Source organism: Trichomycterus rosablanca, chromosome 10 (assembly GCF_030014385.1).
Source record: "Trichomycterus rosablanca isolate fTriRos1 chromosome 10, fTriRos1.hap1, whole genome shotgun sequence".
Taxonomy (NCBI): Eukaryota; Metazoa; Chordata; class Actinopteri; order Siluriformes; family Trichomycteridae; genus Trichomycterus; species Trichomycterus rosablanca.
Window position 1 is genome coordinate 1,361,282 of NC_085997.1, and position 19,604 is coordinate 1,380,885.

At 41.8% G+C, this 19,604-nt stretch overlaps 1 protein-coding gene across 1 annotated transcript; it reads left to right on the forward strand.

The window, feature by feature from the left end:
* Positions 1–18,535: 18,535 nt before the first annotated feature.
* adoa (2-aminoethanethiol (cysteamine) dioxygenase a) lies at positions 18,536–19,282 on the forward strand. Its single transcript, XM_063003478.1, has one exon. The coding sequence runs from the start codon at positions 18,536–18,538 to the stop codon at positions 19,280–19,282; it is 747 nt and encodes a 248-aa protein (XP_062859548.1).
* Positions 19,283–19,604: the final 322 nt, after the last annotated feature.

Sequence of the window (19,604 nt, forward strand, 5' to 3'; positions counted from 1 at the left end):
AATCTATTAAAACTGAAACTAAAATAAGTGGAATTCAAATAAAACATAATAATAATATTCAAGTGAGAACAGGCCCAACACTGCAGTAAAATCAGTTCAGCTATTTTATATTCATTACAAAATCTGTCAGTAAGTAGTGTACTAGTGTATTTTCCACTTGGACAGCAGTTCTTGGTGTATAAATAGTAAACAATTAAAATAAAACGCTCATATGTGTGCTGAGATGAAAGAAAGCGACATGACAATCACTCTTACTGGAGTTCTTCCCCCGGAGGACTTGTGCTTTGGCTCTTGGATCTGAGACGTGCGGTCTGGAAAGCGTTCTGCGCTCACTCCCTCGACTTCACGGAAAAAAAGGACCAGCCAACAACACTTATTCTTTGTTATTACCTCGCCTTTCATCCAGGCGTCTGTTCGGCCTCCAGAAAACTCCCCGCTCTTTATTAAGGCCTGCAGGAATTGGGAAATGATGCTCCATTTATTTACAAATCATCAGATTTTCAGGTGACCCCGTGCGTTCACTTGGCTTTGATGATGGAGTTTATTTTGGAGGGATTTTCTGATCACTGGTTCAGATGGTTTGGGTTTCAGTTATTATTCGTCTTGGTGTCGGTCCATCGTGTGGTTTGTAGTTTTCAGGAAATGGACCGGATGACCATCCACATACAGTATTATCTTCATTTGCATTCAATGCATTTTAAAAGTACATTTTATCTACATTTATACATATAATGTCCTGGGGATGGAACTGGCACCGAATGGCCCTTATAAACACCTAGGTGGAACTGACCAGGTCAGCTCTGGCGGCCTGGTTCTTAACAAGCTTTACATTCAGCTTTTCGATACAGAACATCATGTGTTTCCCACACTGTACCCCACAATACCGGTCTTTATCATGCCTCGCTTTGATTGTGGGGTAAAAAGAGGCACGGGGAGCTCAGTGGACGTTAAGGTGGACGTACACTGCTGTCCTGTTCTTACAGTTCCATATCCCGTACCTCTTGACCAGGGTCATTCTCTAACATTTAGATTTTTAATGCCTGCAGTTAAAAGTGGCCTCAGTGTCACGTCCTCCTTTTTCTGTAAGACATTTCAGTAGTTGAAGAAGAAAGAACGTTAAGAACATTAAGAAGGAAGGAAGGAACGTAACAAACATGGCATTGAGCGAGCCGTGCTGGAAATGTCATGACTTAATGAGAGCGTTTGTTAGCGTGCGCTCTTTCATACTGGCTTGGCAGAACATCTGAGGCAGCCAAAACATCTGAGCTTTCCTGGCATTTCTTACTCTGCAGCTCTGAAGCAGAATTGCACTAAATAGCACCGTGTTCTGCGTGTTCGGCCTGGCGTCACTCTGAATCCTGTTTTTAACCTCATTTCTGTGTGCTGCATTTCTGACGTGATTAATTATCACAGACAAAAATATCAAAACACGTCTTTACAAAGACGGAGAGTAGAACATCAGCTTAGAGATGTTCATTCATGAATTCTGGTATTGGAATTCATTTTTTTATTCATTTATTTACACTTGCAGTAGTGATGTGTGTAGAATTGATTAGAAATATACAACAAGACGTCTCAGGAAACACAGAAAGAATATTTACTGATACACACATCATGCTGGTGCCATGGCTAGCCAAGAATGGTCTGGGTTTGAGTCCCTGGCCGGGCCTTTTCTGTGTGGAGTTTTGCATGTTCTCCCTGCATCCATGTGGGCAGTCAGGTCACTTGGAGCTTCAAAACATTGTCCCAAAATCATATCTTATCATATTTTATCATATATCATATCCTATCCTATATCCTATCATATTGTATCCTATCCTATATTCTATCCTATCCTATATTCCATCTTATGCTATTATATTCTATCCTATATTCTATCCTATATTCTACCCTATACCCTATTATATTTGATCCTATATTCTATTCTATCCTATATCACATTCTATTCTATATCATATTCTATCCTATATCCTATAATATTCTATCCTATATCCTATCCAATCCTTTTCTATTCTATAACCTATCATATCCTATACTATATTCTATTATATTCTATATCCTATCCTATATCATATCTTATTCTATCTTCTCCTATAATAATTAGCATGTCTGTAAAAGCAAGTTAATTCAGATCTTCACGTTCTGGCAACTAGAAACCTTTACGAATGTTTTATGAAACATTATAATCCTTCACGTTCTAATTACTTTATTTACGAGCCCCTGAAGGCCCGTGGGTTTAAGATTGAGGAAGAATATTTCTAGGAGCCGGTTTGTTAGGCAGGCGGTGGGTAGCTGTCACGGGCTCCATCAAATCCCCACAGCAGTTAAACAAACCACGGAACACGAACACGTCCACATGTCTGAGAAGAAGGAGCTCATTTTGATTGGGTGACCGCAGGAATGTCCCACTCTTACCCCCAAACACAAGCTATTAATGTGATCTCTTATTTCCTCTGTCATCCTGTCAGCGCTGACAAAATGAAACCTGGCATTTCTTCTGTAAGGATGCAGATGTATTGAGCTGTATATGTAACATCTGTACTGAGCTGCACCTCTGGCCCCTGGACCTGTTTTTTTGTGGCAGTGAATAATAGAGTATCAGGAAGTGAAAACTGTTACTGAACTCATGTTCATGTTATGGCTCATGTTTCTAAAAACAGGGCCACGTGGTGGGGTGGCATAAATCACTTCATTTTACTGTTTATGCAATTAAAGAGGATTGAAGCTGTACTGGCAGGACATGATTACAGTGTGTGTTCCATTACAGAGCACGTTCAGTCCTCACAAAATATGCTAACGTGTCTCATTTACTGGATTTCTATTGAATTATTCAGTCCAGTTCTTATGAAACATTAATAACCTATTATTATATTTTCATCTGTTTCCAAAAGGGAATACAGGGAATGTCTGGGTTCTTGTTTGGGTTACTTTCCTGTTGCCAATAATGTAAAAAATGCAGCAAATGCAATTTTGAAGTCAGATTAATAACAAAGGTATGTGTTTACAATAATATACAATGAACTGTTTGCTGTGCAGCACTCAGGTTAGGGATTGAATCCCCAGTGGTGCTATCGTCTGGCCGGGCGTCTTGGGGTTGAAAGATGATGGATGATGAGGCCCCATGCTGCATTGCACCCAGTGATTCTGTGGAAACTGGACCCACCATGACTCGTACCAAGCTTCTGGTACCATATTTAATATTGGCATATTTTTATACAGTATAATCCATATTATCAATAGGATTTCAGGACTGCCAGCACATTAGATTATTTTTATTGCATGTAGGTTGGTTTAATGAACGTTTAAGCTCAATTCTAAAACTAGTAGTCATGTTTGTTTTGTCACTGTGCTGTTGGAACACCTGATTGTGTCCCTGGTACATGATGATTTGCCACTGAATTGTAATAATGGTAAGATTTTGCACTTTACACAATGCAGCAGAACAGCCACAGATCATAAAACTACTTCTAACATGCTTGACAGTATATGTGCTGACATTTCTAATTCATCGCAGACCTGTGTTTTGGTTTCTGGAGGTTCTTTGATGATATCTCAGCATGAGGTGACTTTAGGTTCTCGTTTTTAATTTTTTGGGGCCCACTGGTTCATGTATAGTGAGTCTGTACAGTTCTCAGCACAGATAATTTCGAGATCTTTAGTTTTTATGTGTTTATTACAGAGAGACAGACAGATACTTTATTGATCCAGAAGTCCCAGTAACATTATAATCACTTACACACTATACAAATTCAACAATATAAATTCGAAAAAAAAAACAGCACAAACATAACAACCAAGATTAAGAGTAACTTGTGTTTACATATATTTCATAACTACAGTGCAGATATTAATGATGAGGAAAGATTTAAGTGAAAAATGAATGAAAGTGCAGGAAGGATCAACATACATACGCATGTGTATAAATATACTTAAGAACACACGTATATACAGTACATACCATGGCTACATGGCTTTGTGAACGATTCTCATAACTTATCTTATAACCAAAAGAAATACATTTAAATAAAACACTCCAATCATTCGGTCAGCAAAAGTTAACAGAAGCAGAAACTAGTTCCAAATTTTACAGATGTGTATATTTAAATTAAAACAAATAAACGAGTAAAAACACATCAGCATTATTTCACGTTATTCTATGTAGTTGCTCAAAATGACGACTAGATGGCGGCATTGTACCATTTATTCGAATTAACACGTTCTAAAGCGGTAGATCATTATCGTGTTCGTTTATTCTGTTTTTTAAATAAATTCGAGGATTTAATGAGATAAATGCTTATATTTTTGTCATGTAATATTTAACAAACCCATGGTTAAGTGTACATTTACTTAGGGTGTCTTTATTTAAACGAAACATTTCACTGCAATGACGCTTCTGTCCATAAGGTGGCACTGTTTTACAACAACAGGAGGCAAAATGCGGCTGCTCCTGTTAGGGGTTCATTTTCGACTCCTCTTTGGCCTTTTTCTCCTCCTTAGCACCTAAAACTAAATTTTCTCAATCTGGCCTGTAATAAACTCATTGCTAATCTTAAAATTTGACCATTGTAAACATGGGTTTGTATTTCTCAACATATTTAAAACGTACACATTGGTGGTTTAAATGAATATTTTTGTTTATAATTAAGTTCCCATCACTGAGAACTTCTCAAGTTCTCTTCTTCTGACCGGAATAAAGTCCTGTAATGACTTTCTGCTGTCCATCTCACTCATCTGCTGAACAAAACCCTGGAAAAACAAAACCTGATGATAAGATGCACTAACAAGCTCACACAGCATAGACCTATCCTGCTAATGACAGGCCCTCGATTCGTTCGCCTCTATAACATCACAAGCCCTTTACGCCACCGTGTGAGCTGGGCTAGATCAGGCTGATTTAGTCTCGCAGCCCCCCGTATGACCTGCGCACTGTTCCCAGAGCCGTCCTTTACTCCCTTTAAAGGCTCTGTGCCAGATGAACACTTCTCCCCGAGCTCATTGTGAGGTCGCGCTTTCGTCAGGACCGCGTAAGCGCACCCATCTCATCTCTGAAGAGGCCCTCAGATCATTAGCACTGGCATGGCTATCTGGAGCCGAGTAAAAAGGAGCGGCGTTCATCAACAGCTGGAACAATGCCTGACGTACGCACCCGTGCCCGGAAAAAAAAGAAGATCGGCCGTACAAGGTCTTCGTAGCGCGGTGCTAATGAGGGACGCGTTTGATGAGCGCCTGAGCTAACCAGGCACCTGAGCCGAATTATTTTAGGTCTGATAGCAAATCATTGGAAGGATTAATGCACGTTGCATTACACAAACAACACACACATTTTAATATTGACTGTATATTGATATTAGTTTTAGATCAACATGGAGGAATTGTAGAAAGAACTTCAGACACACTGAAGCTTAAATTTTGGATCGTTGTCCAGCTGCATAACACCAGAAACACCCTCATCTTCAGCTCATGGACAGATCTAACTCTTCAACTTTATTAGAACTGACTAGTAGAGACTGGAAATCATCGCTTCTACATGAACGGCAAGTCATTCTGATCCTGACACAGCAAAGACCTGCCACAACGTTCTTTAGTATTCCCGCCTGGGGTCCACAGGCTCGAACTGAACTGTTGTCCCCTGATTGTGTGCTATTACCAACATGTATTATTTTCCAGCAGTATACTACTATTACTAATGACTAGTATATTGGTATCTTTAATACTAACCTTATAGTGCCATGCTGACCAAGATGGGTTTACCATACTGAGTCTAATTCCTTTAACACCTTTCTAGAGAGTCCATCAGTCCTGCATGTTTACACAATATGAATTGTACTAAAATATAAGCGGCTTTGTGCAATGTCACGTTACCACCGACGTATTTAACTATGGGAATAAAAAAGCTCTATATTTGTTAGAACCAAGCATAATAAAACCATTATTGTCTAAAATATGTCAGTTTTGGTTGGTCTGTATAACAAACATTATTCAAAAGATCTGGACGATTATTCAGGTGCTTTTACTGATGATTTTTATTTAGTGAGCAGTTTCTTTCCTGCTACCTTTCCATCAATCTCGTTTCTGCCTGGTGTCATTCCTGTTGTGGAGGATAGAGACGTTTGCAGCTCTGTAGATGTCTTTTTGGGATCCTTTGTGACTCCATGGATGAGTTGTCACTGAGATCTTGAAAAACATATACAATAACCTTTCCTGGAATAGTGTTTTTGCGAAAACTGTGTATGTGTGTGTACCAATTGCTGTGTGTGTTTCCTTCTAGTACTGTAAGTCAGTGAGGGTGTGATGCCACGTAATGTCATTCTGTACAGGGTGCATTCCTACCGTGCACCCACTGCAACCCTGATCAGAATGAAGCGGGTACTAAAGATAAGTCCACGTGGGTTGCCAGTCCATCACAGGGCAGAACACACACACACACACACACACACACACACCTAGGTGGAGATTAGTATCTCCAGTTATCCTGACTGCATATGTTTGGACTGTCGGAGGAAACCGGAGCAACTGGAGGAAACCCACATGGATACACGGAGAACATGCAAACTCCTCACAGAACCTGGGAATCAAACCCAGGACCTTCTTGCTGTGAGACGAAGATAGAAAGATTCATCCCCTCCGTTCATATCCTCTTTGCACCAGAGCGGATCATCCAGCTCGACGTGTTTGTACTGCATCCAAAAGATATTACCATGACCGACAGCCGCTCCGTCCGTTTGTTAGCATTGAAACATCCGCGACGTTTCTGCGCCGTAAATCACGTGGTCGTTACGCGTCCGGACAGTCCTGAGAACCCCAGTGATTGAGCGTCTGAATACAGCTCGGCCTAAACAGCCGTAAACAAAGATCATAAAGGAGTTGGAGTCGGATCAATTTCCTGTGTACTCGTGCTGGGAAAATGCTGGTGCGCCGATGCAGGAACATTTCATCCTCATCTTATCTTCATCCTAATGAACAAAATAAAGGAAGATTTCGATCCCCAGGCGGGGCGGTCCGGGTCCTTTCTGTGCGGAGTTGGCATGTTCTCCCCGTGTCTGAGTGGGTTTCCTACCACACTCCAAAAACATGCAGTCAGGTTAATGGAGACACTGAATTGCCATGTAGGTGAATGTGTGTGTGTATGTGTGTGTGTTTGCCCTGCGATGGACTGACGCCCTGTCCAGGGTGTTACTGTGTGCCTTGCGCCCATTGTAGAGCTGGGATAGGCCCCCCCCACGACCCTAATTAGATAAGCAATTAAGAAAGAGAGTGAGTGTACACGTGTAGATGTATATATGACAAATTAAGGCGTTCTATTTTGTTCTATTAAAATTTTGCCATTATTTTTACTCGTGTTAATTCTGGATGTGTTACTCGGATCACTCGTATCAGTTAGTAATTGTGCGTAAATTAACCGTTAAACCACCCGTTTAGTCGCGAGCCGTGTAGGCAAGACTGTGACATTCTGTCTAACAGCAAAGTTCAGAGCGTAGGAACAACGGCACACAGTCGCTCGAGCTCTTGCATTTGCATGTGTCCTCTAACAGGATGCTGAGGGGGAAAAACGTTCTGCTGTGTTGTTAGAACACAACGTACGACAGGATTGTTTTTTAATTCGGTTAATATTGTCATTTGTACTCGAATAAACAATAACTGGTACGCAATGATCAGAAGGCAAAAGTACACGAGAGGAAATCGGTGGTTTTTACACCAGCGCGCGGACGTAGTAGATCTGAAGCGGCTCGGCTTCCTGTGAATACCCAGTGGGTCGCGCTGACATGTTTCCAGCCGGGACGATGAACTCTGTTCAACTCTGGTATTAAACACACGATATACGGTCAGAACTGAGACCCTGATCAATGTCTAAATGAGTACATTTCTATAGCATCTAAATTTTATAACTTTTTAAGTTAGTCTTGGTGTCTCAAAGCTCCAGAGACCAAGGTTCTAGACCCCACTCTTCCTGTGTCTGCTTCTGCGTCTGCGTGTTTCCTCCCACCTAGCAAAAACTTGTCTGCTCTATATTTTTCTATAGTGTGCATCCGTAAGTGAGTGATATCTCACAATGGACTCCAAAATGTGTTCCCACTTTGACCCAGACCACCTGCAACCCGCTTACTGTGGTTAAATATATTTACATTTACATTTGTGGCATTTAGCAGACGCTCTTATCCAAAGTGACTTACAGTACTGGGACAGTTTATTATCTAAGCAATTGAAGGTTAGGGGCCTTGCTCAAGGGCCCAACAGTGGAAACCTGGCAGTGGTGGGGCTTGAACCAGCAACCTTTTAGTTACTAGTCCAGTATCTCAACCGCTAGGCTACAATAAATGGTGGCAGGGGTCCGTGGACCTAGGTTTGCACCCATTGTTTGCACCCAGACATCCAGTATGTCCAGTATGGAGCCTTAACAGTCTCCACTCATCTGGGTAAGCGATTTGGAGTGTGTCTGTGGGAATTACTAGCAGTCAAATAGCCGTGATGTTGAAGGTTAACGTTTCAGTCATCCCAAGGGCAGTTGTTGCCTAGTGGTTAAGATACTAGACTAGTAATCGAAAGGTTGCTGGTTCAAGCCCCACCACTGTTGGGCCCTTGAGCAAGGCCCTTAACCCTTTTACTGTATACTGTCCCGGTACTGTAACTTGCTTTGGATTAAAGCGTCCGCTAAATGTCAATGGATGACATAAATGGGACAGTCGTAGCAAAGTAGGTAGAGCTGAGGGATACCAACTAGAAGGTTGTGGGTTTGAGTCCCGGCTCTTCCATACAGCCACTGTAAGGCCCTTGATTTTGTAAGGCCCTTGTTTAGCGCTCTCTTGGCTTGCGAGGTGCCGTACAGTGTCTGACCCTGCGCTCTGACCCCAACTTCCCAAGGAATTAGGATGGCAGCATGGCAGCATGGCTCAGTGGGTAGCACGGACGCCTCACAGCAAGAAGGTCCTGGAGTTTGCATGTTCTCCCCATGTCTGTGTGAGTTTCCTCCGGAAAGACGTGCAAGTGAGGTGAACTGGACCGGAAACTACCTGTCCTGTCATGAATGTATTTAAAGTGTGTAAAATATGACGTTAAGATCCTAATAAATAAGTAAATACATAAATAAAGGTGTTCCGTATGTTCTAGATTATCCGGATTATTATTATTCTGTGTATTTGTCCCGTCAACATAATGGGAGCTACTAAAGATAAATAAATAAATAAATATATGAATGAATTCTATGATGATAAACATTCTACATTAATAATAACGATGTTTTTTGATAAGGTAAATATCATGACTTTAGTTACCCGGTCGTTCCAGTCTGACCAGACTGATGTTAAGGTTTACCATCTCTACAGCCCCTTGTTTATAAAGAAATGATATTTTTTATCGTGACATGTTTTATTGTGATATATATGTTGACCAAGACAGGGACGGTGCTCTCGAAAACTCTCAGAAGACTCTAGAGATCAACAACCATACATCAGAGGCTCAGTCGGGGGAAGATCAAACGTCTTGTCACGGAAAAGAAAGTCTGTACTCCCCCCTGTTCTCCCACCTCAGCATCACTGTACCTGCGTTTTAAGGTGGAATGATCACTCATTTCGCTACGATGACCGAACCAGCAACGCAAACACAGAGACTGAGGCTGTGAACTGAGATGAATGTTGTGGTCAACCTCACGACACCCGGTTTCCACCTCACCGACCCGGCAGCACGGTGTACACACACCTAACCTCAAAGTCGGGCTTATGAACTCTATTTATAGCTACAGTACATCTATACATGTATTTATACACAACCATTTCTTTTATTAACTTTAAATAATTAAAACTTTTTACTTTGTAATAAGACTTTATTATTTACATTGAAGCTATAACACCCAGTAGTTGTGTACATGCATACATATCACTCACTCACTCACTTTCTTAACCGCTTATCCAATCAGGGTCGCAAGGGGTGCTGAGCCTATCCCAGCTTTTCAATGGGCGCAAGGCACACAGTAACACCCTGGATAGGGCGGCAGTTTATCCATTCACCTATAGGGCAATTCAGTGTCTCCAATTAACCTGACTGCATGTTTTTGGACTGTGGGAGGAAACCGGAGCTCCCGGAGGAAACCCACGCAGACACAGGGAGAACATGCAAACTCCACACAAAAAGGACCCAAAGTGACTTACAGTACTGTGACGGTATATTGCCCAAGCAATTGAGGGTTAAAGATCTTGCCCAACAGTGGCAGCCTGTCATTGGTAAACCTTAACCACTGGGCTACACTTCCCCTACCCCAGGACAGTTAAATAGACTTATATGCCAAGAATCTATGAGGGTTTAGGGCCTTGCTCAAGGGTCCAACAGTGGCAGCCTGTCAGTGGTAGGGCTTGAACCAGCGACCTTTCAATTACTAGTCCAGTATCTTAACAAATAGGCTACAATTCCCCTACCCCAGGACAGTTAAAGAGACTTGTATGCCAAGAATCTATGCCAAGTAAATTGTCTAAGCAATTAAGGGGTTAAAGGTCTTACTCGAGGGGCCAACAATGGCAGCCTGGCAGTGGTGGGGCTTGAACCAGCGACCTTTCAATTACTAGTCCAGTATCTTAACCACTAGGCTACACTAGGAGACTTATATGCTAACAATCTATGCCAAGGCGCATTAGAGATGCTCTGGTGGCTTGCGGTGGCTTACCCAGGTTTTGTCCTCCTACTGTCTAGCCATTTGTATTTATTTTTTACTTCTGTACACGATTATTTATCCATTATTAATGTGCGCTTTATTTTCCGTACTCATCGAGGTCAAAAGGTTCACATTTCCGTCGTATTTCCTCAGAGCTGTTTGTTTCCCTGACAATAACAAACTCAGATTTTGCTTCTTTAGTTTTAAGCAACGCGCCGTTACTCATATCTGTGGTAATCTTAGAACGGGCGCGTTAATTTTAGCAGCAGGCGCAGCTTTAAAAACAACCCTAAAAGGGCAGCGTTTGACCTATCGCTCTGAGAGTTCTGCCTGGCGGGTTTCAGATCCTTGTTCTGAGGCCTGTGGATTCCCCTCGACTGATGCGTGCCCTTCTGATCTTTACTTGATTCTCTGCCCACGCAGGGACCCGTTTAAGCCAGTGAGGTCCATAAAAATGGCCCAGATCCCAGGCTTTTGGGATTCTGGTCTTGTTGTGGTGTATCTTTACCCCTGTAATCATGATTGTCTCAGGAGAGAAGCTCTCAGATGTGCTCTCAGTCTCTTTGTTTGGTGATATTGCTTTAACGCTTTAAAATCGACCCCCTTTTGCGTGACGGGACGCTCCCTGGCTCCCTGGGAAAGACTCAAAAGAGGCGAAAACTATATTCAGCGCTATAAATAAAGGTGAAAGTGATACGTCTGATTGTATTTATTCGGGGAAGTAATGCAGCGCTTCATTTAATGCGAAAGGGGAAGGCAGAAAATTTATGGACTAATGCCAAGGCAATAAAAATGTCAGCGTTCAAAGAGGCCCCATCTATTCAGCGTTTATGGAACGTATCCAGACTTTAGGCTTCATCACGATCATCTGTATAGCAGTCGAGCTCCGTGGCAATATATTATGCTAATGTATTATTGTTGCGATATGCTGAAACTGATCACATGATGAGCTCGGCTAAACAACATGCTGTTCGGATTTGATGAGGACGATACAGAAGTATAAACAATGAGTAATAAAAACAGAACAGAGTCAGTTTCATGTGAGGGGAACGTAAAAACCCGAAAGTAGGCGGATGGATGGATTAAAGACAACATAAGGGATTACGCAATCCTATTACGCATCTCTATTTTTCTCTAATTTTCGCAATATAGAGACAATTAAGACGTTTAATGCAGACTTTTAATGAGCTAATAAACTTATATTGACTTACAAACATTTTAGCACAATGCCTGCTTGTGTATGATACACCTACGTGATGCTTTGTGTACATTTTTAATCCAGATGTTTGTGCCGTCATTATTTTCCTCCTGTTTTTTAATATTTAATATTTGATTACAGCCAAGAAGCACAAAAACACCTCACCGTTCCGATCAAGTTCATATCAGTTTCCTAGCAAACGTCCTTTATTTATTGACACTCACTGGAGAATATGCTTAATTTCACGGCTTTTTAAAGACAGGTGCTACATTACACTCATGAATTAAGTGATAGAATAAATAAAAGCTACGATGCACAGCGCAGCCTAGTTTAATGGTTGAAAGTAAACCTAAAACATCCAGCGACGTCTCGAATACGAAAATTCCACAGAATTGGCTAACCCGAGTCGTGTGGTTTAGCTGCTTTACTTCCTATTGCTGACTGAATTGCCGTAGGATCGCTGGGACGCCTCATAGTGCAGATTACCCAGTAAACGTGAGCACTTGAATGCTGCACGAATGAAAAACCTTAAATCAGTAAACACAAAGATAAAATTTTTAATTTTACACGGGAAAAGGCTCATTTCACTGATCGGTGGAAGGAAGTGAAAGCCTGTCGTGAACGTCGTCAGCTGTCCATCCGTCCCGAGATCCGAACCGGCAATGCGAGGGGAAAATGCCAGGAATGCCTAACAGTGCCAGAGAGGCATCAAGGTCCCACCGGTGGCCCTCTGAGCTGTCACTTACAGTAGCCGTGGATGGAAGCCCGGATCAGGGCAGCGTGCCCAGCAGACGGCAGCCGCCAGCTGGATGAGGTCCCTTATACGAAGGGCCCATTTCCATCTTGATCCCTGACAATAACTGGGAGACAGGACAAGGCCATCAGTCTCCATTACCGGGACGGTGTTTTTTCTCGCATCAGCCCTCTCTGTCGTGTTCTCCTCGGGATCTAAAGGAGACGCTGTCTCATACATCATTTTGCACACAAAGCTTGAAAGCCCCCTGTAGGGGCGAGATGGCTTCTTCCTGCCCACCGGCCCCTCCCTTTTTAAGAGGGTCTACCTTGACGGGGCAACTTCCGCTGACAAGGGGGGAAATTAGCATAGCAATAGAGACCTCCTTAGCTCTGACGGAGATGGACACTGTAAGTTACTCCACAACTCTGGCCACATCCAAGAGCAGCTCTCACTCTCAGACCTGGTCTGCTTTCCATACCACAGATCAGTCTCTACGGTGAGGCCTGACTCAGCGTTCCAATTTATCCCAAAGCTGAAATCATTTAGTATGGCAAACATCCAAGTCCATCACAAATGGGGAATTATTTTGTTATCTTACAGTACAGTTACAACTACAGTGTGTAAGACATCACCACCCACCTCATATCAGCTTGTTCATTTGGATAGAAATTCTGAGCTTTTATGAAAAGCCCCTGTGCACTCTGGGGCGATGCTGTAGTTGTGAAAGAATAACATGCATATTTTGATTAATTGAGGGCCCAACAGTGACAACTTGACAGCAGTGGGGCTTAAACCGGTAACCTTCTAATTACTAGTCCGCTGCCCTTGCTGCTACCACCTTGGAGACACAATATTCATAAAAGCTAACTTTTAAAGCTGTGACTTTCTGTTGCCAAGTTGTTTACTTGTAAGAGGGACAACTGTTCCATGTTCTTTTTACCTACAAACAACTGTTTTTGCAGAGGATCATAAGATCCAAAGTTAAAGTTAACTGTTTCATGTTTTTTGTACTTTACTTGACAAAGGGACAACTGTTCCATGTTTTTTTTTTTTTTACTTCACTTGTCTAAGGGACAACTGTTGCATGTTTTTTACTTACAAACAACTTTTTTTGCAAAGGATCATAAGAAAATCATAATAAAAAAATTAGGATTAATATTACAGAACATGTTATAGAAGTAAATTACTCGTCTTGAGTTGCTGTGTGAATAATAGTATTATTAGTATTATAAGTATTAAGTTCCAGTCATCTACTTAAATAAAAGCAGCTGCAGAAATTAATCCTCCGTGCGTGGTTGTTGTTCTGCGCTGCAGCCTGATCGTACTACGTCCGTCTTCATCCACAAACAGAGTGGACAGTATTGATTCCGGGGGCAAGAGTTTCACCCAGACTCGTCCCTTTAACGGTGCCACTGTCAGCTTTGTGGCCCATGCACTAACCGATAAGAAAAACGCTCACCGCACCGTCTCTGGAGGGAACATCAGCCCTCATCCTTTCTAATTCAAGGTTCATGTAGGGCTTGTTCCAGTTCAGAGGCCAGGAATGAGATGGGGTGTGGTTTCTGCGCTCTGATGGATCGGACCTGATTATTGCTGTCAGCGCATAATGCTCAGAGCCCAAAAGCTCAAACACTTTAACCGCTGATGCTAGTGGACGTCCATTACTGTCCATTAGTTAAGCTTTAAAACATATTAAACAGGATTGTTTTGATTACTGTTGCATTTTGTCCTGGGTGGTCCAGTAGGTAATGTGGTTGATGCACAACTCCAGGGTCCTGCCGATTTTCATCCTGGTGATGCCAGTCCATGACAGGCCTCCTTTTACTATATCATTTACACTGAGGGGCAATTTAGAGACCCCAATCCTCATACTGGCATGTATACACAGTCTCAAAGACCCACACTGCTTATACACTACATGATCAGATCATGTGGTTTCTTATTTATCGAGTTGAGGAGTTGACGTACGTGCATACAGCTGCTTATTCACAAAGCATGTAAATCAGACAGAATTCAGACAGAACCCCGTTTATTAAAAGAATAAATGTTTTTATTGGCCCTTTTTTCCAGCAATGCAGATATTTGATCAGGCACAAGACCAGCTCATACATTTTTATAATCCTTAAAGAATTCCTTGAATGCACTGAGAGAATCACTGCTGGTCTTGTTTGTTTAATGGGGAAAAAGGTTCAGCGTGGAAAAATGTATGCAGAAACCATCCAAACAGATCAGCCCGGCACACAGAAGCTTTATTAGCGGACGTATGAATGCCTAAACTTTTCTTTTTGTCCTTTATGAATATCGCTCAGAGACAAAGGATCACTTTGCTCATTCACGACTCTTGGCTGGAATTCTTTGAGAAGTTTGAACTCCAGTCTCTTTGACTCCTGCGCTATGTAAGTCATGCACATTTTAAACGTCGGAGAATAATTGTTGCCTTTATCTGGTCTGGACATTAGCCATGGTGAGTGATTACATCTGGACTGGAAAAACTTGTTTATTGTTAACCAGTGGACACATACTGGACTCAGATGGCTCTTGGTGACAATGGAGGAACTGTAAGAGAAGTGCTGTATACACAGCTTACATCCACAACACTTCGAATAATGTGCTTTTAAATTCACATTCATTCACAGCAAAACTACAACGATTGTCTGCAGTACTTTACTACGACGAAGAAGAAATGCAGAGCTTTGATAAACTATACACACCCCTTACCATCTTGACCAAAATGTGTATAAGTTCATTTTACATGGTTAGCATTGTGTTTAACCCCATTTTGCAGCCAACAGTCTTTTTAAATACATCACATGATCGTCAAAATCCCTCTGCTCAAAGTTCTGCCAGAACATTTTGGAAGCAGTGGTGTCCAGCAGTCATAAGGTCTTGCTACAGATGTTCATTGGGGTCGAGATTGGGACTCTGGGTCAGTTTGTTTTCAGACCCTTGAGTGTTGCTTTGACTGAGATTTTTGAGTCACTGTCTTGCTAAAAGACAAACTTACCTCCTATTTGAAGCCTTTTGGGAGAGGGGAATTGGATTGTGTACTTTGCAGCATTGATTTTCACGTTAACCTTGATCAGATTGTCAGTCCCTGCTGCTAGGAGCATTGTAATGACATGATGGTAGCACAAAATTTTACAATAGGGATGGTGTTAACTTCTGCCACTTTGTTCTGAGATCTTCCAACTACTGTTTTGCTGATTTTTGTCTTCTTTCAACTCCTTTATACAGGCCATTTTGGTATTACACCTTCAGCTGAAGCCAAAAACGTCTGCGACTCAGACTTGGCCCTTTTCTACTGCACGGTAGTCAATTGTACAGTAAGTTTTTAAATCCATGACCCCATATTTAGTGATTTAGGGATTGTTTCCATTGCTAAGTGATCTGTACTGTACCTGTACCTAAATACCTGTTCTGAATTTGGTTACGCCTATTTAAAACCCAACTGCAGTAGTTCAAGTTGTTTTGTACCATATTCAATTACCATGGCATATTTGCTCTTGGTGTGTGGTAGAGAACTTTCATGTTGCAACCAGAGATGGACAATGGCACATTAGGTTCAGTATGAGTGTTCTGGATTTGGATGTGTACTGTGTTTTACTGTGAAGGACTGTGGAAGGGGAGATGCGCATCGTCGTGCTACCTGGTGTCACGTTCGCCATGCTCAGAAGTTCCCTTCTAGTCTGTTGTTTAGTTTGTTCTAGTCTATATTTTAACTGTTCATTTTGAGACAATTAAGCACATAATTCGATTAAAAAGACACTTTTTAAATGGTTACCTTTGCCCTCCTTATTCATCTCAAACCACCCTTAAGGGTACCGTGGTGATACGATCTGTGTCACCAAAGCTGATTTCCATACCCGGCCTGCTGGGAGAGGGGTAATTGAATTAGCCTTGCTGGATGTGGTATTTAGAAGTGCCTGTGTTCAGAGTAAATGAGCGAGCGTCATTATTTCTCAAGAGGACGCCCTTTTGTGGTGCCATGTAAAGGTGCTCTTCAGCGAGTCTGAGAGCCGGGCTCTGCCCAGCCATGTTTCCTCGGCACTTTTTAAAGCAAATCCTGCTTACGGATGAATTTGCTTCAGAAAATGTCATTTTAAATAACTAAAATCATGATAAATGGTTTAAAAGGTTTGGGTTTTTAAATAAAGAAAACTACCATAATAGTCTACAACTATCTCTACACCTTTATCATCATTACTCATAATCATCATACTTTAATATTCAAAATGCAAGTACCCCCATGTCATTCTGCCATCCCTAACAGCTAGCTGGTTATCGAACTACAAATGTGATTTCAGTAACAGTAGTTCCAGTTTGCAATGTTATATTCTTAGCTATTTATCAAACATTAAATTAATTACTGATTTGTAATTTATTGTGGCCAGAAATCAACATACAGCAACTTAGATCGTTAGTTTAAGTTTTCATCGGTTGCAACAGACCTTGGTCACTTAAATCTCAGCATTGCAGTTATACCATCATGGTTATAACAAGGTAGTGTGTGGTGTTCTGGTATCAGGGTGCAGCAGTGTTGTTGGGATTTTGTAATCCCCCATACGCAAATGTAATACATGTACATATATAAAATATTCATATATGAAACCTGTTAGAAAATAGAACAATTTCATAGAAATATGTATACTTACGTATTTGTAATGTATTTTTTTGACAGATATGTAACATATATAATTATTTATACATAAAAACATATATTATATTCAATATAATGTTATATTAATAGGCGTAGGCGAGAAGGAAGGAAGCGTCTTCCTTGAATGACATGAATGTTTGAAAATAAAAAAAACATGTTAACATACAGTCTATTTTTATATATTATGTTAATGAAATTGCATATATAAATGTAATATTTATTCTAACATGTATGGATACAACATATAATGCCACATATAGATATATTTATTATATGTACATACACACATTTTATTATGGGTATTTCATATATGTTATAAACGTATAACTACAAATATCCAGAGGATACATGTATGTTATAATAATATATCACTTTACAGGTAACATATGTGGAAGAATCTTTATTGATACAGGGGCAGATATGTCATACATTACAAAAATATAAAGGTAAATGTGTCCAGTGATCAAAAAGTGTCCACTGATAAAAGACTAGAAGAAGATGAACCCACATTGTGCATAAAAAGGGAAAGTAGCTCTAGTCTCGTACTAATAGGGTACGTGTTCTTAATAAGGTGGCGCGTAAGTTAAACAGTATTTAGGAATCCAAACAACACTGCTGCACCTGATACTTCAATCCCAGAACAGTGCACATGACCATGTCATTAGCATGTTAGCATCAATGCAGTGCTGAGAATGGTTAAATGATTTGATTGAGTACATGTTTTTCTTCAATGAGTGTGTGTGGTGTTTACAGTATGAGAAAAGAATCTTCATCCTGATGTTTTATGGTGTTTTAGGGGGGAAGGGACAGGGTTCAACGTCCCGAATGGGCCTCCCAGCTCCCTTCAGTCGCCAGAGACTGTGGCTGAGAAGGGGTTTGTGGGAATTGTGGTACAACCACGATGGAAAATGCTTTGTTTTACTGAGATGTAGGGTCTCAGGCTTTGCTTGTACTTGTATGATAGTTTGATTTGATATATGACAACGTGTGCTGGTAAATATTCAACTGTTTTAAAGAAGTAGCCTACGCTCTTTTAAGTTTAGCGTTTATCTGGTAAATGAACTACAAATCCCGTGGTGGGGTTCACCAACGCATGCGCAGTAGTGGTCCAATGCAAAGCCGTGATAGAGATGAACAGGACGGCGAAGGAACGGATACGCGGATCCTTAAATAAAACTAAAATCAGCAATCCCACATGAGTTCGTTTAGGTTATAAGACTTAGAATGAATGCTGTGCAGTCCGTGCATTAGAAGCAAAATGCTGATTATTTAATGTTTGCAGTTTTTCTGCGGAACGGAGTGAAAATGCCGCGCAACAGCAGACCTTCTCTCATCCAGAAAATAGCCAAACAAGCGGACATCACGTTTAAAAACTGCTGCTCTCCGGGGATCGGGCACAGTAAAGAGTTCGCGGCGAACCTAACCGAGCTGGGTGCGCTGTTGAACAGGATCAGAGCCGCAGATCTGAACGTTATAGCGCGCAAAGACGCGTCAGGCTCGGCTGAAAGTTCGGGTCCGCAGGCGCACCTGAGCGCTCCGGTCAGCTACACGCACATCTGTGAGACTCGAACCTTCAGCATGGGTGTGTTCACACTGCGCAGCGGTGCGTCCATTCCTCTACACGACCACCCGGACATGAACGGCATGCTCAAAGTGCTCTACGGCAAGGTGCGCATCCGCTGCTTCGACAAATCCGAGCCCGGACCCGACAGCCAGGCTCCGGTCCCGGAGGAGAAGGAGTCGGTGCGGCTGGCGGTGCTGCGCGCATGTGGGGAGTTCACCGAGCACAGCGCGCCGTGCGTACTGAGCCCCCACAGGGACAACCTGCACCAGATCGACGCCCTGGACGGACCCGCCGCTTTCCTGGACATCCTGGCACCGCCTTACGACCCGGATCATGGCAGGGATTGTCACTACTACCGAGTGTTACGCACAGACACCCAGAACGGCGACGATACCAAGAAGGAAACCGTCTGGCTTTTGGAGATCCCTCAGCCTGAGGAATTCTGGTGCGGGGGCGAACCCTACAGAGGCCCCAGAGTTACAGTTTAGGAGGGTTTCAGCACCCAGATGTGGTGTTTATTCACTTGGTTTGATTGTTTTTATAATCAAAGAGTAAAAGTTTTCAACCAAAACTGGGTCTGCAAAGGCGCACACAATTAAGTCAGGGCTGCAGATTTGCGTATCGGAAGAAATTGTATAAAACAGGAACTTTACACATCAAAACATCCTTAAAATAGCACAGATAAAAAACAAAAGAATAGGAATTGCATGGACTTGTGTAAAACATCAACAAAAAGAGAAAAAGACCTTAGTTAATGCCCCAGATACATTCTAGAGATTTATTATTAATGAACAAGCCCAATAAAGAGAC

Excerpts from the sequence above, each read along its gene's own strand:
- adoa (XM_063003478.1), top strand. The coding sequence starts at position 18,536 with ATGCCGCGCAACAGCAGACCTTCTCTCATCCAGAAAATAGCCAAACAA.